The sequence below is a fragment of the Mustela nivalis genome (genome assembly GCF_964662115.1).
Source record: "Mustela nivalis genome assembly, chromosome: 2".
NCBI classification, from domain to species: Eukaryota; Metazoa; Chordata; class Mammalia; order Carnivora; family Mustelidae; genus Mustela; species Mustela nivalis.
Genome location: NC_139021.1, coordinates 161,022,928 through 161,043,899, shown reverse-complemented (window position 1 = coordinate 161,043,899; position 20,972 = coordinate 161,022,928). Strand labels below are relative to the sequence as shown.

The 20,972-nt window shown below is 41.9% G+C and overlaps 1 protein-coding gene across 12 annotated transcripts in view; it reads right to left on the bottom strand.

The window, feature by feature from the left end:
• Positions 1-16,733, bottom strand: part of GBF1 (golgi brefeldin A resistant guanine nucleotide exchange factor 1) — a 127,258-nt gene extending 110,525 nt beyond the window's left edge. For 6 of the 12 annotated variants that reach the window (XM_082722337.1, XM_082722342.1, XM_082722341.1 and 3 more), the window contains exons 1-3: positions 16,367-16,621; positions 3,923-4,027; positions 1,871-1,937 (exon numbers count right to left, since the gene is read on the bottom strand). In XM_082722337.1, coding sequence (XP_082578463.1) covers positions 1,871-1,937; positions 3,923-4,018 — 163 coding nt within the window. In that variant the 5' untranslated portion in view covers positions 4,019-4,027; positions 16,367-16,621. Of the gene's footprint in view, positions 1-1,870; positions 1,938-3,922; positions 4,029-16,366 lie in introns of those variants that run through there. The other 6 variants (XM_082722348.1, XM_082722347.1, XM_082722338.1 and 3 more) reach the window with 4 other exon arrangements.
• Positions 16,734-20,972: the final 4,239 nt, after the last annotated feature.

The following is a 20,972-nucleotide window of genomic DNA, read 5'->3' as shown; positions in this document are numbered from 1 at the left end:
ACCAAGAACCTTACTGATAACATAAGCAGTAGATTAAAACATATTTTGTATGTCATAAGTATTATATGTTATACTCTTACAAAAAAATAGCTAGAAGAAAAAAAATGTTATTAAGAAAGTCATGGTGGGGGGGGCGGGGAACAAGCTAGTACAGTCAGTAGAACATATAACTCTTGCCCTTAAGGTTTTGAGTTCAAGCCCAACACTGGGTGTAGAGATTACTTGGGAAAAAAAAAAAGTTATAAGGAAGGGCAAATATATTTACAGTACTATACTGCATGTACTGAAAAAAAAAAATCCATATATAAGCGGACCTACCTACATGGTTCAAATCTGTTCAAGGATCAACTACAGGCTGAAACTTTTGGCCACCAAAGAGTTGTAAATACCTACTCCCTACATTTTCTTTCTAATTGGGATGGGTAAGCTTTATCTGTAAAGTTAAAAAAAAAAAATCTGTGCAAGTGGCCAACTTCCTAAAGCAGCCAAGTCACATACAATACAGGGCATAAAATAAGAACATGCCAACTAGTTGTAGCTTTAACCCCACTAACTGGCTTCCTCTATACTTGATCTTTGGCTAACATTTCTGATACTTTTCAAAAGAGTGAAACTGCTCCTTTAAAAAAACATGTAGAGAATGCTTAGATAACTTCAGCCCATGTTTAGGAAAGTAGTAAGAAATTTTTCTCCAGATACTCTCCTACATTTCTCATGAAAGGAAAAATTTTATTACTCACTTAACTTTCAGAAACCTAAAACTATTTCAATTGTTATCTTAGATATGTTACTAAGATATGTTACTTAGATATGTTACTAGCTAAAGACCATTCCAGGAATATAAATTTCAAAAGCCCTTTATGGTTGACAGAGGAACACAGCTCTGAGGCTTTCCCCTTCAATCTCACTCCCCTTGAAAAACCCAACGGTGTTGAGATTTCCCTCCTCCTTTGATACATATACAAAAGGAGGCACTTCCTGTGTACATTCTCCTCTAATTGTATGAACAGAAGCAATGTAGACGAGGGCACTAAACCAGGCCTGAATTCTAGTTTTGACTCCACCTCTCAGAATCAATGTGATCTCAACTAAATCACTTAAAATGTCTCTGGGCTTCAACTTCATTCATAAAAAGGGGACAATATCTGCTACACCTCCTTCACAGGATTGTGTAAAAAGTTCAATAAGGTAATAAACATGAAAGAGGCTTTGAGAATTCTAAACATATGAATATTAGTTATTACAATCAGGAAAACAGGGAGTAAAAAAAGGGACAAATGATTTTGGGAACACATGAAGACCGAAAGATCTATATTACACACAATTAAAGCCCTAAAAGTGACAAAGACTTTCCATAAGAGAAGGGTTTTATTGCAAGTACTTAAAATCTGACTTGTAACAAATAATAATAAGACTTCACTTGTGCCACCAACTTGCTACTTCAGGGCATGCATGGGGCAGAGAAAGAAAGTAGTTAAAACAAGACCAAAAGTAACTTTACTATAACTCAATCAATAAAGGGAGCTTATAATTCTATGAATGCTGATTCCCTAGTAAAGTGGGATACCGCACCAGGAACTCAAGGAAAAGGATCAGCAATGCAGTATACCAAGGTCAAACTACACCCATGGGCCAAACGTGGCTTGTACTGGTTTTTGAAAAAAAATTTATTTATCACTCATTCGTGTAAGTATTAACTGTGTCTGCTTTTGAGCTACAACGCAGAACTGAGCAGCTGCACAGCTGCTATGGCCTGCAAAGCCTACAATATTTACTATATAGTCCCTTGCAGAAGAAGTTTGTCTATCCCTGCAATAAACATATGGTTTTTTACCAGTATAAATAATCCTACTTAGACATGGGGACTTACCTGTTATATTGTTTAGAACCTCCTTTAGATTACTGAAACTATGCAGCAGAGGATCCCGTTCTTCATCCTATAACACACAGGTTTAAAAAAAAAAGTATCAGACAAAGAGGGAAAAGGAAATAGCAGACAGATCAAGGACATTTTGAATCCAATGATTAAGTTTCCCTTCTGAGGAAAAGAAGTTAGCCATGGTTCAGCTTTCCAGTTCCCCAATCTTCTATTTCATAAAGATACTCTGGGTTTACCTAAAATAGTAAATCCTGAAATACTAATCTATACCATAACCACAGCACTCAAGCTACCAGAGATTACCAGGGCCTTCATATATGCTATGGTCTGAATGTGTATGTCCCCCCAAAACTTCTATGTAGGAACGCCTGCATGGCTGGTGGTTAAGCGACAGCCTTTGGCTCAGGCCTTGATCTTGGAGTCCTGGGATCGTGTTCCACGTCTGGCTCCCTACTCAGTGAGGAATCTGCTTCTCCCTCTGACGCCCCTTCTTGTGCTCTCTCTCTAATAAATTAAAAAAAAAAAAAACTTGTATGTAAAAATCCTAATGTTCATGTGATGGTATAAGAGGTAGAGCCTTTAAAACATAGGTGGTTAGGGCCTTCAGAAGGTGGGTGAGGGCTCTGTCCTCATGAATGGAACTAATACCCTTAAAAGAGAGTCCCAAGAGGGCGCCTGGGTGGTTCAGTTGGTTAAGCGACTGCCTTCAGCTCAAGCCACAATCTGGGAGTCTTGGGATTGATTCCACAGGAAATCTGCTTCTCCCTCTGTCCTTCTCCCTCTCATGCTCTCTCTTAATCACTTTCTCAAGTAAATAAATAAAATCTTAAAAGAATGAATGAATGAATGAATGAGGCCCAAGATTGCTTCCCTACTCCTTTCCATGTGAGGAAAAGTCTGAGACCCAGAAGAGGACTCTCACCTGACCATGCTGGCACCCTGATCTTGGACTTCCAGTCTACAGAACTGTGAGAAATAAATTTCTCTTGTTTATAAGCCACCTAATCTGTGGTACTCTGTTATAGCATCCCAAAAGACTAAGATATTATTCTATCTCTTTTCCTTCTTTATACTCATTACATAATCATATAAATCCATTTCAAAGACATTGCTAGCTCCACTCTCACTCCTAAACCATTTTTATTTCTATTTTTTTAAGATTTTATTTTTGGGGTACCTGGCTGGCTCAACTGGTACAGCAGGTAACTCTTGATCTCAGGGTTGTAGGTTCAAGCCCTGCATTGGGTGCAGAGATTACTTAAATAGTAAATCTGGGGGGAAAAAAAAAGTCTTGAGTCTGGGTGGCTCCATCTGTGGGCATCTGCCTCTGGCTCAGGTCATGGCCTCAGTGTCCTGGGACTGAGCCCCGCATCGGGATCCCTACTCAACAAGGAGTCTTCTTGAATATACATATGCAACAAAGAAAGCCAGCTTTACAATAGGTAATTTCTTAGTCATCTGATTGGCAAGATATGGTCTGCTCTATGTACTCCCAAGGACTACCATCAACATGCCACACTGCATGTATCAATGTGATAGCTAATTATAGTCCTAAGGAATCTAAAGGTAAGGCATCTTTCAGACATTTTGAGGCATATTTAAGAGGTCCCAAATGCTACCTTCAGTTGTCTACAAAAATAGCCAGAAGAATAGTATTATCTTTTGGGTCCAGGAGGACAAAAAGGCCTATAAATTTGACACTTGTTGGAATAAAACAGAAGGGTCCTTTATAGGGGTGCCGGGGTAGCTCAGTTGGCTAAGCATCCAACTCCTGGTTTCAGCTCAGGTCATGATCTCAGGGTCGTGAGCTCAAGCCCCACATCAGTCTGCTTCCCCTTTCTTCCTCTGTCCCTCCTCCCACTCGTGCATTATCTCTCTAAAATAAATAAATAAATCTTTAAAAAGTAAAAGGGTCCTTGATACCAAGAACAACTCTGAGTTCCTACTACTCTCATTATTACAGAAAAATTGATTACTGTTTTAACCATGCATCAGATCCCTTATAACTCAGGGACCAAACTATCTGCCCATTCCCCCACTTACCAGTGGAGTATGAGTGCTCCATCGGGCATTTCGTTTGATTGCCCCAACCACAATGTTAATCTCCCCTTGAATGATGTAAATATTTTTATCCACCATCCTGGTAAACCTATCAAAACAGTTAAAAAGTAGTTAATATTTAGTTACTCAGGGCATATCCATGTTTAAATCAGTACCTGATAAGGTCAGAATTATGATTTAACTTCTCAGTACCATGACTTCCCACCAGTAATACCAGGATGGGATGAAATCCATCTTATGTTATGAATCCAGCTACCTAGCTCTCCTAGAGGTCTCCAAAAGTTCAAGATACAAGTCAAAAAGTATCAATCCAGAATTTCTCAAAAGTACCTAACAATCTCTAGCAAGCATGTCAAATTCTTCAAAGTCAATTGTCCCCAAAATCTCTCCTGTGAGGATTTCAGGTATGCAGATGTATCTGTTACTAGTTTGTTAAAGATATATTTCAGATCTTCCCTTTGTTCTTTTTTATTCCCTCAATAAAGCAACAATGGAACTTTAAGTTTAAAGAAATGAATGAAGGCTGTTAGAAAAACTCCTTGGTTTGGAAACCACAGTTACAATGTCAACTTACAGACTACATCCATTCTACCAAGTCAGCTCCAGAAAACTGGATAGTGGCAGTGATACAATCTTTAAAAAATTATGAAAGGTCAAGTTCACATACTTAGAGCAGGAACTCTCTAATAAGACAGATTGAAAGGCAGACTCATTTTAAAGCTCCTTCTGTATGAATCTCTGAAGTGAAGCTAAAATACTACTTTAGTACTTTAAGTGTTCCCAACTGAATTATCACAGGATTTTCTTTGCTGCCTAGGACAGCACTTGGAGAAGATATTTAATTCTCTTCTCAGGTGAAAATATATATAAAAAAAAAAAACATAGTATCTTCTCAGCATAGAGAAAAATGTTGGAGCATGTAAAACTACTTTCCACTTTCCATTATTTAGAAACCCTCCTCACAAGGACAAAATTTTAAAAAGAAAGGGAAAGGACTACAGAGACATACAGTTAGACAAACATTTAGATCAGGCTCCAGGAAAGTTAAAAACAGTAAGCCTATCAGAGTAAGGGGAGAAAGAATTCCACAAATACTACTTATTAAGCACCTACTATGCATAAGGAAACTTTCAGAGTTCTAAGGATACAAAGCAAATAAGACATGGATAGAGCTCTCAGACATATGGAATGGGAAAAAAAAACCAAACTGTAGTATATAACTCTATGTTTATGTTAAAAATCAACCAACCCACCCACCCTATATAAAATACTAGATTTGTTTTTGAAAATATGCAGTATGTAACATACAGTACAATATGAAAAGCAAAAGAACAGCTTGTATCCAAATTAAGAATAGTACAACGGAAGTCTCTGTGTATTCTCCCTAATCATATCCTCCTCTTTTTCATCTATAGGTCTCACTATTCTAAATCTGATATTTATTAAACTTTTATGTTGCTTTATACTCTTACTTCATTGATACATATTTTTAAAAGATAGTATTATTGGGGCGCCTGTGTGGCACAGTGGGTTAAAGCCTCTGCCTTTGGCTCAGGTCATGATCCCAAGGTTCTGGGATCGAGCCCCCACATCATCTGCTGAGCAGAGAGCCTGCTTCCCTTCCTCTCTCTCTGGCTGCCTCTCTGCCTACCTGTGATCTCTGTCAAATAAATAAATAATCTTTAAAAAATAGTATTATGCTGCATATTTCTGTATTTTATTTAACTGATATAATATTGTACGTATTTTTCTGATATTCGACCTTTTTCCTTGAAACATTATGTTTGTGAGTCATCCATGTTGCTAAGTGTACTTAATGTATTTGTTCAAATAATATATACATGTGTAAACAGAGAACAAAAGGTCTGGGCAGGGGCACCCAAGTGGCTCAGGTGGCTTGCTGTCTGACTTGATTACGGCTCAGATCATGGTCTCAGGGTGAGATTGGGCCTATGTCCAGCTCTCCACTCAGTGGAGAGTCTGCTTGAGATTCTTTCCCTCTGCCCTACTGCCCCCCCTCATTACATGCACATACTCTCTTCCCCAAACAAATAAACCTTTAAAAAAAAAAAAAAAAGGTTTGGGCAGGAGGCGCCTGGGTGGCTCAGTGGGTTAAGCCCCTGCCTTCAGCTCAGGTCATAATCTCAGGGTCCTGCGATCGAGCCCCACATCAGGCTCTCTGCTCAGCGGGGAGCCTGCTTCCTCCTCTCTCTCTCTCTCTCTGCCTGCCTCTCTGCCTACCTGTGTTCTCTGTCAAATAAACAAATAAAATCTTTAAAAAAAAAAAGGTCTGGGCAGATGTACCCCAAACTCAACAACCATAGTTATCTCTAGAGACAATATTGTAAAATCAGGTTGTAATCAGAGGACACTTTAACCTTACCTATAATGTTTTAAATTTTTATAGGGAGAATATATTACTATACCATCAATATAATCTAAAATTAGTAACGAAGAAAGAAATAAGATATAATTTCTGCCCATGAGGCATTTACAGAGTCTAATGGGATCTAAAAGAAAATGAGCCATAGATATACAGAAATAAATACATTCTTCCAGTAGGACCATTTGCACATTTTGCATAAGACAGGGCCCCCAGAAAACAAGAAGTATGAAAACCCTTATAATAAAGGGAAAAAGGCACAAATTTTGTCCAGGACCATAAAAGCCCCTTCAAATCCACAAGAGAATCCAATATAATAAAACATTTATTTTAATGACAATATAAAGAAACAACTAGGTTAAAAAGAAAGAAAGAAAGAAAAAGAAACGAAACGAAACAAAACAAAACAACTAGGTTAGTCCCAGGAGATTTATCTGCTTCCCAAATGCCCTAGGCACATAGCAATGTTCTCTCCTGAGAAGATTCAACAATAAAAACATAACAACAATAAGAGGGAGGAGAACCAAGAAATAGAAAATGACCAAATTAAAAAATAATTAAAAGGATCAGAAAAGAAAAGATAAAATCTCTAGTATGGTTCCTTCCTTAAATTATTTAGGCCAGATGAATATGCTTTATACCTCTTGAAGGATTTTGAAGAAATGGCTAACAGAGGTTGCCTCCAGAAAAGGGAAGTGGGGAACTGGGATGCGAGGAAGGCTTAATTTTCTCTGTATATTTTTTTGTATCTCTTGAATTTTGTTTCACACATATATATTACCTATTACCTATTTTTAAATTAGAATAATGCAGGGGTGCTTGGGTGGCTCAATCAGTTGAGCCACCAAGTTGAGCCATCTTAGTTTCCACTTGGCCCCACTTGCATTTGTGGGTGCACTCTCAAATACATCAATCTTTAAAAAAAAAATACTTAAAGGGATACGTGGGTGGCTCAGTCATTAAGCACCTGCCTTTGGCTCAGGTAATGACCCCAGGGTCCCAGAACCAAGTCCCACATCAGGCTTCTCCCTCTGCCTGCCACTCCCTCTGCTTGTGCTCTCTCTATCCCTCTCTTTCTCTCTGACAAATAAATTAATTCTTTTTAAAAAATAAATAATTAATATGAAAATAAAATAATTTTTCAAAAATATTTTTTTAAAAAATTAGAATAGTGAAGAGTAGTTGTATTATTCCATATGTAAAGGATTAAGAGCAGTCATCAGGGCGCCTGGGTGGCTCAGTGGGTTAAGCCGCTGCCTTCAGCTCAGGTCATGATCTCAGGGTCCTGGGATTGAGTCCGGCATCGGGCTCTCTGCTCAGCAGGGCGCCTGCTTCCTCCTCTCTCTGCCTGCCTCTCTGCCTACTTGTGATCTCTGTCTGTCAAACAAATAAATAAAATCTTTAAAAAAAAAAAAAAAAAGAGCAGTCATCAAAGTTAATTAACTAGCATTTACTTCAGTCAATCAGACATATTACCTAATACATGCTAAGCAAAACACTACGCACAGCATAGAGAATTGTCACTACCCACCCACAAGGAATTTATAATCTAGTAGATTAGATAAAACATACATATACACACAAACCCATATATATCTCCGATGCATGAGTAATACACAGTGCCACAGTAGTGGAACAAAGAAAATTACTTCTGGCAGAGGGCTCCGGAAAGGCAACTGAAAGACAGGATTCAGGGTTGTATTTTTTTAGATTTATTTTTTTACCTGAGAGAGAGTAAGTGTGACAGAGTGAGCAGGGGGAGGGGCAGAGGGAAAGGGAGAGAAGCCAACTCTTCACGAAGCCTGGAGCCTGACAGCATGGGGCTTGATCTCAGGAATCCAAGACCATGATCTGAGCTGACATCAAGAACCAGATGCTTAACTGAGCCGCCAGAAGCCACCAGACCAGATTCAAATAGTCAAAAATATAAGGAAAAAAAATGGCAACGGTAAAGGCTCATAGGTAGGAAAATTTAGTAGGTATTTAGGGAATTATGGTTATTCTAAACTGATTGGCATATTATTCCTAGGGGAATAACAGGAGATAAAGCTAGAACAGCAAGTGTGGGGCATATCATGGATGGCCTTCAATATACAGTTATCATTCAGTAGTAGTATAAAAAATATTTTGGTAGTGCCTAGGTGGTAGAGTCGGCTAAGTGTCAGACTCTTGATTTCATCTGGAGTCATGATCTCAGGGTTGTGAGATCTAGTCCTGTGTCAGGCTCTGCACTTAGCATGAGTCTACTTGTCCCTCTCCCTCTGCTCTTTAACCCGCTTGCAGTCTATCTCTAAAATGAATAAACAAATCTTGTAAAAAATTTTTTGAAAGGCCTATAAAAGGACACTATAAAATAAGAGTATTTAATTTCTCTTTCAAAGAACTAAGAGAATGAGAGAAACACTCATACTGAAAATAACATAGCAACAGGTAAATGACAACAGTATACTACAAATTGCAAATTTTTAAAAAAAGTGAATGAATGAATTAATTAATTAAAGGATCTACCACCTATTTGGAAGGTTTCCCAGAGAAAATAAATTTTGAACTGGGATTCCAACTGAAGTAATCAACCTAACATTTGATGAAAAGTGAATAAGCACCCAAAGCTAAGAACTTTCTAAGACAGTGAAGCTCTAAGCAAAAAATCATTTTCCCAAGCTTCCTTTCTTAGTAAAAAAGAAACAACTAGAGGATGAAGAGAAATTCTTTTCAAGGACCATACAGAGTTGCTTCATCTCCTGCCAGGCCCCTGAGCACTTTTCTCCTCACAGAGGTCTTCTTGCAAGGGAATCTGCCCTTCAGCTTCAAATGGGAAGCTCAGTGAACCACTTGCTGGAACCCTTTGTCACAAGGTCACGAAGAGAGTGCCCGGGTGGCTCAGTCAGTTATGTGTCTGCCTTCCACTCAGATCATGATCCCAGGGTCCTGGGATTGAGTCCCCCACTGGACTCCCTACTCAGTGGGGAGTTTGGTTCTCCCTCTCTCTCTACCCCTCCCCAATGCTCACGCTTGTGCATGCACACTCTCTCTCTCACTCTCTCACGCTCTAATAAATAAAATCTTCAAAAAAAGAATTTTAAAAAATAAAGCATTCATTTCTAAAACAGCACAAAGGCCTGCAGAGACCTCATGTAAGTATGGTAGAAAAGAATTTAAGATCTATCTTGTATCAGAAATAACATGAGAAGGAACAACGAAATAAGCAGCAACTAACATCCCTAGCCAGATAAGCCACTGGCCCAGAGACTCTAAGCCACACATATCCTTTAAAAGTACTGTATGTTTGGGGTGCCTGGGTGGCTCAGTGGGTTAAGCCTCTGCCTTCGGCTCAGGTCATGATTCCAGGATCCTGGGATGGAGCCCCGCATTGGGCTCTCTGCTCAGCGGGAAGCCTGCTTCTCTTTCTCTCTCTCTCTGCCTGCCTCTCTGCCTATTTATGATCTCTATCAAATAAATAAATAAAAATAAATAAAAATTGTTTTAAAAAAATTAAAAAGTACTGTATGTTTAACTGAGTCTACAGCATTCCCCTGGTGCTTTGTGGCATCCCAGTTACTCACCCCAAGAGGATCCAAAGAGGAGTCACTCTATCAACTAGCAACTCCCTCTAGATCTAAACAAAAGCACGAGAAACAGAAACAATAAATTGGATCCTTATTTCATGGAATTTAAAAAAATAATCTATTTCAATGAACTACAGACTTAAACATGAAAAAGGAAATCTGAAAACTTTTAGAATATACAAGAATATTTTTATAATCTCAGCAGAGAAGAGAAGCACCTAAACAGAAAACAAAAAGCATAGCCAGTTTTAAAAAACTGGCAAATTAAACCATGTTAAAAGTAAAGACATTTGTTCAAAAAACACCATGAAAAAGAGGGAAAAGATAGGTCACAAACTCAGAGAAAACACTGGTATATCTTAGACACATAACTAATAAAGAAGCAATATCCATAATATAAAATGTTACAAAAACTGTAAGAATAGACATATAAACATGCCCCCAAACTGGCAAGAAACATGAACAGGCATTTCACAGAATAAGGAAATAGAAACAGCAAATAAATATATGAATACATTATTAGCTCCATTAATAATCAAGAAAATTATAAAATATGATTATGGGATACCATTTTACAAGCACAAAAAATTTAACCTGACATTATTAGGAGTTGGTAAAAATGCAGAGCAAGTAGCTAGTGGATATGTAAATTGATACAACTCATCTGGATTACAATTTGGCATCATCTTGCAAAACTGAACAATTTCATATCCTGTATCTCAGCAAGTCCACGGCTAAGACTATATCCCAGAAAACTCACAAAAGATTTAGAATAGTGGCCATGGGAAGGGGGAATGTGACTAACAGAGGATATACAAGCAGCCTCATTGTGGTGATATTTTGTTTTTTAGGCTGGGTAGGGGACACTAAAGCCCCATATATGCTATACATATTCTCTATATATGAGACAGACCATCAAAAGTTCCTTTTCTTTTCTTTTTTTTAAGATTTTATTTATTTATTTGACAGACAGAGATCACAAGTAGGCAGAGAGGCAGGCAGAGAGAGGGGTAAGGAGGCCCCCGCTGAGCAGAGAGCCTTAACGCAGGGCTCGATCCCAGAACCCTAAGATCATGACCTGACCCAACAGCAGAGGCTTAATGCACTGAGCCACCAAGTGCCCCCAAAAGTTCATCCTTTTCAAAATCATGGTCTTTGTAGTCTGTCTTTGCACTTGCTGTTCCTTTTCTGTGTCGAATATTTTTTTCTCACTCTCGTCCACCTGGTAAATCGTTACTCAATCCATTCAAAAGTTAATGATAAAGTCAGAATACCACAGTGGCTTCAAGAACGAGCTCCAGAAGCAAAACAGTCCTATTACCATCTTTACCATCTTAGCCAAGTTTCTTAGCCTTTTGAGCCCCAGTTTACAATGCTCCATTGCAAAATGAAAACAGTATCTCCTCATCTGTTTGTTGTGAGGCTCCATAAGAAGACTGTAAAGCACTTTGCATGGTATCAGCACTATTTAAACCTCCAAAAAATAGTTGTTATTATAATGCCTGCTCAGGGCACCTGGGTGGCTCAGTTGGTTAAAGCCTCTGCCTTCAGCTTCAGGTCATAATCCTGGGGTCCTGAGATCAAGCCCCACATCAGGCTCTCTGCTCAGCGGGGAGCCTGCTTCCCCTTCTCTCTCTCTGCCTGTCTCTGCCTAGTTGTGATCTCTGTCTGTCAAATAAATAAATAAAATAGGGCACCTGGGTGGCTCAGTGGGTTAAAGCCTCTGCCTTCAGCTCAGGTCATGATCCCAAGGTCCTAGGATGGAGCCCCGCGTCGGGCTCTCTGTGAGGCAGGGAGCCTGCTTCCTCCTCTCTCTCTCTGCCTGCCTCTCTGCCTACTTGTGATCTCTGTCTGTCAAAAAAATAAATGTTTTTAATAAATAAATAAATACTAAAAAATATAATGCCTGCTCTTTGAGATCCTCTCTAGCTAACCCACTCCCCCCCAGAGTATTAGTAGTCCTTTCTGTCATCACATTACACTGTACATAGCTCTAAAGAACTGATACTGATTTATAATTATTCATTTAGTCTGTCTCTCCCATGAGTCTATAGGCATCTCAGGAAGACACCATGATTTGTTCACCTTTTTATCCCCAATGCCTATAAGATAAATGATAAATACTGGAGGAGCAAATGCACAAATGGATGAACTAACATCAAAGACTGACTCTCAATATAGGGCAGCTCATATCCAGCGCCTGTTAGGAACAACGACTTCATAGAAGTCAAGGATTTTAAGGCAGGCAGGCAAGCCTTCTTTCTGCATCCCCTATGTGTTTCTCTATCAGAAGTTACACAGGCTACTCTACAAACAAAAAGAGCCCACATTACCCACCAGTCTATTTTATTTTAACATCTATTTTCATGAAGTCTAAAATCCATGTCTACATTTCTTCTCAGAAATATGTAATTCTTGGGCACCTGGGTGGCTCAGTCAGTTAAGTGTCTGCCTTCAGCTCAGATTCTGATCTGTGGGTCCTGGGACGGAGCCCTGAGTTAGGCTCTCTGCTCAGTGGGGAGTCTGCTTCTTCCTTTCCCTTTGCCCCTCCCCCAACGTGTGTGTGTGTGTGTGTGTGTGTGTGTGTGTGTGTTTTCTCTCTCAAATAAATAAAATCTTTAAAAAAAAAAACCAAAAACTTGTCCTTATCTAATAAGAAATTAGATTCTCCAAAGGAAAAGACTGCTTCATGGTGCTTTGGTGTCTAATACAGAGCTATGCACACCAAAAAAACTGATAGGCTTTCTGAGAGGACAGAAGCTAAATGACCCTCAACTGGCCCTTCCAAGATTTATCTTCACTCAATCTCTCAAATATTCCAGAGAAGCACTAAAGATACAGCTTGAAAGATTGCCAGAGCTTGCCAAGGAATATAACAGTTCTGTGCTAATAAAACATAGACAGCGACCAAGAATTACTGAATTAGTAAACAACTTACTGGATCAAGAAATTTACCCAAAGGGTGGAGGTAAGTGAAAGTCAAACCAGAAAAGAGTTGGTGCCCTGACAGGCCACGAGTAGAAAATCAGGTGTATAATAATCAGGTGACCAGTGTACCTCAGGTCCGCCATGACAACTCCTCCCTCTATGGAGATTCTGAGTCCATCCCAAGTGATATGCAAGGTGAGCCACTAAGATATGTCCAAAGATGTCCTCTGGAGGACAGCTTGGAGATGGAAATGAAGAATGAAACCATGCTTCTTTTTCTCATTCATCTTTTAACCACTCACAGAACCCAAAGTGACAACTAAGGGTGACAGTTTACAGAGTAGGACAAAGATAAAAAGTTAGCCTGTGTGATGATTCATAGAGAACTACAGTGATTAAATCTCATAGGGATGTCCGTCTTACCTATCAGGGGTCATCATCCACCCATGATGGATAGAATCCAATCCACAGACATATTTGTTCTATCTGGAAAAGCTTTTTAAAGACTTTAACTAGTCGCCAAGAGTTTAAAACACAATGATCTGAATTTTAAGTTTCTCCTGAAAAATGGGAAGACTGGTCATACTGTGCCCACATGCCAGTAACAACAGTCCCTGCAAATACATTCGTACAGTCCTAATACATTCGTACCTGGCTTACTTTGCTCATTTACATTATCTGCCTTTTTTTACAAGCTTTTTTAAGCTTGTAATCCTTGGTTTATGTGATGGCAACAAATCATTACATCCACGATCACTTCCATTATGACTGGGGCTCCAAATCAACAGATGCTCTATTATGTTTTCATTTAATTAAACAACTGCTGTTGAATATACTGAAATATAGAAAAAGAACAATAAAAGCTAAACAGCTGCCAATTATATTTACACCAGCCTTCCCAGCCTGATGGTAAAACAAACCTCCCCTTCTCCCTTCAACTCAACTTCACCATTATCCCAACAGAATCATTCTAATCAGTCACACTGAACCACAGAGAGAGACTGTGATCAGTCAACAGAAGTGGCAAACAAAGACAAGGATGATCCTTCCAGAGAATACTGTATAAATACAGTGTGTCTCCTTAAAAGCAGAAACTGCATCTTTTGCCTCTCTAGCTGCCCACACTAGCCAGTCTAAGTATCCCATCAATGAAATTATTGTCTAAAAGTGGCAGTCATCCTGCATTCTGGAACGTGAAATAGTAGTGAAACTCTGAGTACTACGAGTTCAACTGGGATTGGTGCCCGGCTACTCATAAGGAAAGGTATCTACAACCTGAGCTGCCAGTGAGCCAATAAGCATCACTGTCAAGATTAGAAGGCACTGTCTGTCTACAGTCACCTCTGAAATATAGCTCAAATTCAAGTCTTGAAGGAAGAACAAATTTTCTTTTCTTTTTTTAATTGAAGTATGGTTGACATGCAAAAAAAGAACAAATTTTCTGATTTGGTTGAGGATGGGAGGTGAAAAACTATTCCAACCTAGAAAATGACTTTTTGGTAAAGAAAGGAGAAATCTTTGATGCCTGAGTCACTTCCAGGCCCAACTGAAAAGACACTGGATTGGACACACCATCTACTCAAAGACTAGATTGCACACTATGCAAAGTCTATCAACTCAACAAGGCTCAAAAGGGCACATCAACCCAAGGCAAGAAATACAGGTTCATCAAACCTGGATACTTCCTAGGCTATATCATTTCACAAGCCACTTTCTATTTTTGGGTTTTTTTTTGTAGAAATTTTGCAACTTAGATCAGCAAATTAAAATACAAACTTATTTCCTGGATCATTTCCATCCCACTTATCTAAAATCAATAAATATTGGGGCGCCTGGGTGGCTCAGTGGGTTAAGCCGCTGCCTTCAGCTCAGGTCATGATCTCAGGGTCCTGGGATCGAGTCCTGCATCGGGCTCTCTGCTCAGCAGGGAGCCTGCTTCCCTCTCTCTCTCTCTGCCTGCCTCTCCATCTACTTGTGATTTCTCTCTGTCAAATAAATAAATAAAATAAAATCTTAAAAAAAATAAAATAAAATAAAATAAAATAAATAAATACAAACAATGCTATCCCCCACCAACACACACACACACACACACACACACACACACACACACAATTTCAGGAGAGCAGAGGGCATTAGGTAAGAAGAAACAAGTTTAGTCACTGTCAATCCTATACAGTTTTTCCCTCTAACACAATGAGGTTTTGATCTTCCTTGTCACTACCTCACCATGCAAAGTCCTGACTGCCAAGGCCAGACCAAGGCACAAGCCAGGACCACACACTACAACTAAGCCCAGGTCCAGATAATACTTTTTGAGTGTCCATTACTTTCCCAAAGGCATTAGGTTGACACCGCTTATCCCTAGCTCATGCTCCAGGTAGGCCATTGCACATATATGCTACTGCTTTTAAGAAGTGGGTGTAAGTTAAACAGAGCAATCCCTAAACAGACCTTTCTATTTGTATCCTTCAGAGGGCCCAGAGAAGTGCCTTATATACCTGAATTAATGGCATAAAAACTTCTTTGTTGTGAGCTAAAAAACACTATTTACACTATTCCTCATTTCTGAAGGCACTCTTTACCCTTGGGGAATTTTACAGTTTTACAATACAACAGTTTATCAAAGGTTACCACAGTGCCATAAACTTCTTGGAGTTAAACTCCTCCATCATTCACTCTGCTGCCCTGACCCTACCACTTTTAAATTAGCTGAACATCTTTCATGACCTTTTTTTCACCAATACTCAAATCCCTCTCTGTTCTCAGCCAAATATATCATAACAAAGTGGCTCCCTTGTGATTAAACATCGCTTGAGGCCAAATGAATAAAACACCTTGGGGGGAAATGCCAACCAAAACATACACCAGAAGAGAGTATCTGTAAAAGACTGTGTAATGGAAGAAACAGCCTCAGAAGGTTAAGTCCAGTGTTGACATACAGACCAGACTGGCAGCTGAGCTGCCCCAGAAGTGGAAAGTCTTCTCTTAGCCCAGGTCTCCATAAGATTGGCCTCAATCCTTCCACACCTCTTCTCACTACCTGAGTCTAAGTTGCACTAGTTCATCATCCAGTGATAATAAAGCAGTTCAGTTGTACTAAGGAGGCAGTCACACCGAAGTGGACGCTGTACAGGATCTGCAGAGACCTCATTTCTAAGGTTTAAAAATCAATCCTAAAAAGCAGATCCAATGTTCTTTAGGTTTGCTTTGAGCTTTTGAGGACTGGGCTCTTTAGGAAACAGAAAGCTCTAGAAGAGGGGAGCTAAAGGCTAGGTGAAGCCTAAGAATACAGGAAGAAAGATTCGGGCACCCGAAAAGGATCATAAGCCAGAGATGAAGTGGCCCCTCCGGCCGCAGGGGCCTGACCTTTGCCCCTCTGCATGCCTCCCAGTTCTCTCCGACAACAATCTCTTCCTGTTTAATTATTGTCCCTGCGTTCTTAAGCCACCCGGCTCGTCCAACGTAAGGGCCCGCCTCCCCTCATTCCCTACGGCGATGTCAGGGCTGCCTTCAAGACACTGGAACTCTTAAGAAGAGACTTCGCTGACCTGTCAGCGGATCCAAAATGGCGGGCCTAGTCCCAGGACCCGCAGCCGCTGCTCATGTCCAGCCCGGGCCCCGAAGGCGTCTTTAAGCGACTCTCCCAGCTCTGGTGGCGGATGGGAGAAGGGAAGGAGCCCGCTTCCTGGAAGTTGAGGCCGAAGTCAGGGACCGCACAGTCGGCCAGGAAGACTCGGCCGGAACGGGCGGTGGAGCCGGCTACCTTCCCTGTCAGCTCACTGACGTGGTAACTAGCCTCAGTCTAGCCCGCTGCCTGGTAACTGCGCGAGCCCTTGCACGCACAGCCAATCATAATTTTGTATCGTGAGAAGTGACATTCCAGCTACCCAATAGAAAAGGGAAGTTGGCTTCGGGGGGCAGGTACAGCCTAAGAAGGCGAGATTACAAGGGACAGAAAAGGGTAGGTAGGGGACAACCAACGGATACGGGGATTCTCTGAGTGACAGTTATAAAAGCCAATAAAAATGAGAAATTTCTGTTGCGCGGTTAGAGAGGTGGAGTTAGGTAGAGTTCGGTTGCAGTGCGCGGTTTAGCTGTGGCTGCTGGGCATTATGGGGAGCAAAGCCACGATTTGCTGGAAAGGGGGCGGGGTCCGTTTTGAGAGCGTTAGCGGGCGACCCTGCTCCCCTGCCCACCACCTGCAACCACCTATCAAAGTCATCTAGGCCAATATCTTGCCCCTTGAGGGATCACTTCCTTTCTAGGCAGCTCTAGGTTCTTTTCGTCCTAGAACCAGTCCTTCAATCTATTCCAACCTCCCCTCCCCCATCCTACCATCTGCCTGCCGTATTTGGCTTGTCATTAATGTGTCTGTCCCATCCCAACGGTTTCTGTGTCTTGTACCCATTCGTATCATCCACAAATAGAGAAAAATGAGAGGAAACAGGAATCTTAAATATCTAATCCAGGCCTCAATTTACAGAGCAGGAAACCGAGTCTCCGTGTGCAAAAATGGCCCCCCGCGTTCACATAGCTAGTTAATAGCAGAGCAGAGGGACAAATCCAGGTGTCCTCACCCTCAGTCCAGCTCTCCTTTTCACTGCCTCTCACTGCCTCTTATGCCTTAATCTATCAGGCTGTGACTCCCAACTCTGCTCCTCATACTAAGCTTTGGACGTTCCTTATTTGCCTGGAAAAAAGCTAACCATAGGGGTTAGTCAACATCATCAGTAACAGGAAACTTAAGACTTTCCTGTTTGCCTTGGAAATGCTAAGAGACCTAAGGGCTAGATGCCCAGCCCAATATTCACTCCTCTCCCCCAACTGTCTATCCCCTTGCAAGAGATGATAGAGATTGCCAGGATAGAATTACCTAGAAGTCAGAGTGTGTGGGAAGAAGACAGGTGGGTTTTCTCCTTGCTGATTGAGTGGTGGAATTCTCAGACTATCTGCTGGGATAGAGCCCAGGTGTCCAGATAGACTTGAAGAGACTGCTTAGGGAGTGGAAAAAGATACCGACTTTCTCCCCATTTCTTCCCATTTATGGATGACCCAAATCCAGAGAAACCCCATACCTAACCCCATAGGAATGTGGGAATGGTCTAGATTCCTCTAAATTGAAGAACCCATAAGTCTGAACATCAGACCAGAAGAACTCCTCAACAGTTCCCTGCACCTGCACATCGGGCTCCTGAACTCTGGGTCCAGCTTGGGGTTCTTGCCACTTTCAACCAAAGAGAGTCAGAGAAAGAAAAGACCACCTTAGCACCTCTTTCCACAGTATGTCTGAAACATTGCCATTTCCATTTGAAAACTGGGATTTGGTTTTCTGGGCCCGTCTCAGATTGAGCCAACTGGAAAATCCTAAGTGGACCAAAACTCCCTGTCTTTCTCATCTCCACTCTCATATACCTTCAAAAATTAATCAACCCCAAAGCATGAATGGTTGGGGGGCCTGGCTGGCTCTATCAATGAAGCATGTAACTCTAGATCTCGGGGTTATGAATTCAAGCCCCACATTGGATGTAGAGATTACTTAAAAATAAAATCTTGTAAAAAATAAAAAATTTTAGGGGCACCTGGGTGGCTCAGTGGGTTAAAGCCTCTGCCTTTGGCTCAGGTCATGATCTCAGGGTCCTGGGATCGAGCCCCGCATCGGGCTCTCTGTGAGGCAGGGAGTCTGCTTCCTCCTCTCTCTCTGCCTGCCTCTCTGCCTATTTGTGATCTCTCTGTCTCTGTCAAGTAAATAAATAAAAAAATTAAAAAAAAAATTTAAAAAGCATGAATGGGATTGTGTTAGAAATGAGGACATGAAAGTTGAACATGGGGGCACCTGGGTGGCTCAGTGAGTTAAAGCCTCTGCCTTTGGCTCAGGTCATGATCCCAGGGTCCTGGGATCAGCCCTGCATCGGGCTCTCTGCTCTGCAGGGAGCCTGCTTCCTCCCCACCCCCCATCCCACCGCGCTTGCTTCTCTGCCTACTTGTGATTTCACTCTCTCTGTCAAATAAATAAAATCTTAAAAAAAAAAAAAAAAGAGGGACACCTGGGTGGCTCAGTTGGTTAAACAGCTGCCTTCAGCTCAGGTCATCATCCCAGTGTCATGGGATCAAGTCCCACATCGGGCTTCTTGTTCCACAGGGAGCCTGCTTCTCCCTCTGACTCTGCCTGCCACTCTGTCTGCCTGTGCTTGCTCTTACTCGCTCTCTCTCTGACAAATAAATTAAAAAAAAAAAAAAAGAAAGAAAAGAAAGTTGAACATGCCCATCATCTTACCAGGCAGAACATCTCCCTCTTAGATTTCAGTATCGAGTCCTACATTATGCCTAGGAATAGAAATATGGGGAAAACCTGGTACTTGCCCTCCTCCATTTTAGCATCATAGAAGACATCGTATTAGCTGATCTCTTCAGTATGGTGGATGGGATAATAGAAGGTATGTGTAAGAGTGTTGTGGGAGCAAGAAGCTAGACATCTGGCTATCTTGGAAGTTCAGGAAAAGTTTCTCAGAGAAAATGAAACCTGATTAGAGCATAGAAAAATGAGTAGGAGTTGGCAAGATGAAGACTTGAAATATGTTACTGTCAGAAGAAAGGCCAGAGACATGCAGGAAACCACTCCGAAATTAGAGATTAAGACATGGTCAGGTCCAGGCAGCTCTTCCTGCCCATGGGTCCTGTCCCTGTGCTTTAACAAAAACAAAACGGAAAAAGAAAAACAAAACAAAACAAAAAAAAGACAGGGCCAGGTGCTGAAAGTTTTGTATGCCAGGCTAGGGAGTTTAGCCTTTAACCTGAAAATCAAGAGCCATTTAAGGGCAGAGACATGACTGGTCCGATTTCCTTAAGGAGCATACTATGTTATAGGGCTAGGGCCCTCAGAATCACTCAACCTACCCAGCCTGACTCCACATGTTCCTCGGGACAACTGCCCTGTTCTTGCAACTCCCTAGCTAGCAAGCACCAAGGCCATACTTTGCCCACAGGATTTAACTTGGTATCACCAGGGAGATGCCAGTCCTCTTTTTTTTTTTTTTAAGATTTTATTTATTTGACAGAGAGAGATCATGAGTAGACAGAAAGGCGGGCAGAGAGAGAGAGAGAGGGAAGCAGACTCCCTGCTGAGCAGAAAGCCGGATGCGGGGCTTGATCCCAGGACCCTGAGATCATGACCCGAGCGGAAGGCAGCGGCTCAACCCACAGAACCACCCAGGTGCCCCGATGCCAGCCCTCTTAAAGCTGGGAGAGCATACCGGGGCAAAGCCAAAGGTGCAGACTAACAGGTGAACCACCCAGACCTGAGTGCCCAGCCTAAGTCCTGACAGGGAGAGTTTCCTTTAATTCTGAGGGGTAAAAGGGAGTAGAGGGCGTGATAGTTGTTGGTCAAGGTCAAACTCCGTGATGGTGGCAGGGTTAGAATGTTGGTAGCAGGGTTAGAATGACTCTTTGGTTTGCCTCATTGGAAACCTGTTTTGTCCATGAAGCTGCCTTACTTGGAAGAGAGGAAAGGTTGGGGGTAGGGGGGAGACAGCCGAGAAGAGAAAGAAAGATGTGAAGAACAAGAGCACAGAAAAAGATACATTAGTCTTTCAAAGTGACAGGAGGGAGGAGAGGGACAAACAGCAAGAGCAAGCGGCGGAGGAGAAAGAAGAGGAAAGAAAGGCAAGATGTGGGAGGACTGGAGCAGAGACAAAAGCGCGGAGAGACAGACAGCGACAAGTGGAGAAAATCTGCGAAACGTGAGCGGCAGCAAAGCGTTGAAACCCGGTGGCCTCTCCCGGACAGTGCGTCTTCCAGGCGCCCCGGCTGCCCTATCCCCCGGCACCACTGCACATCGCTCAGAGTGGCGGCCTGGTCCCAGTTCTCCGGGGCCACCAGGGCCTATACTCTCGCCCTCTGGATACATGCTCAGCTCCGCCAAAACGTTCTTGCTCCGCGAAGTTTCAGCCACGTGGGGAGGGGCGTGGCCCAGATGCTGAGGCGTGCCTTCGATTGGCCAAGGGGCGGGTTTCTTGGCGGCGCGCCGGCCGGACTCCTCCTCCAAAGGCGGGGCCTGAAAATTCACAGCTGGAAAGGGTGGAGCCCGGGCGGCGCAGCTGGAAGGGGGCGGGGCCCGACGCTCCAGGCTTGCCGCGGCGGGCTGGGGGCGCCCTGG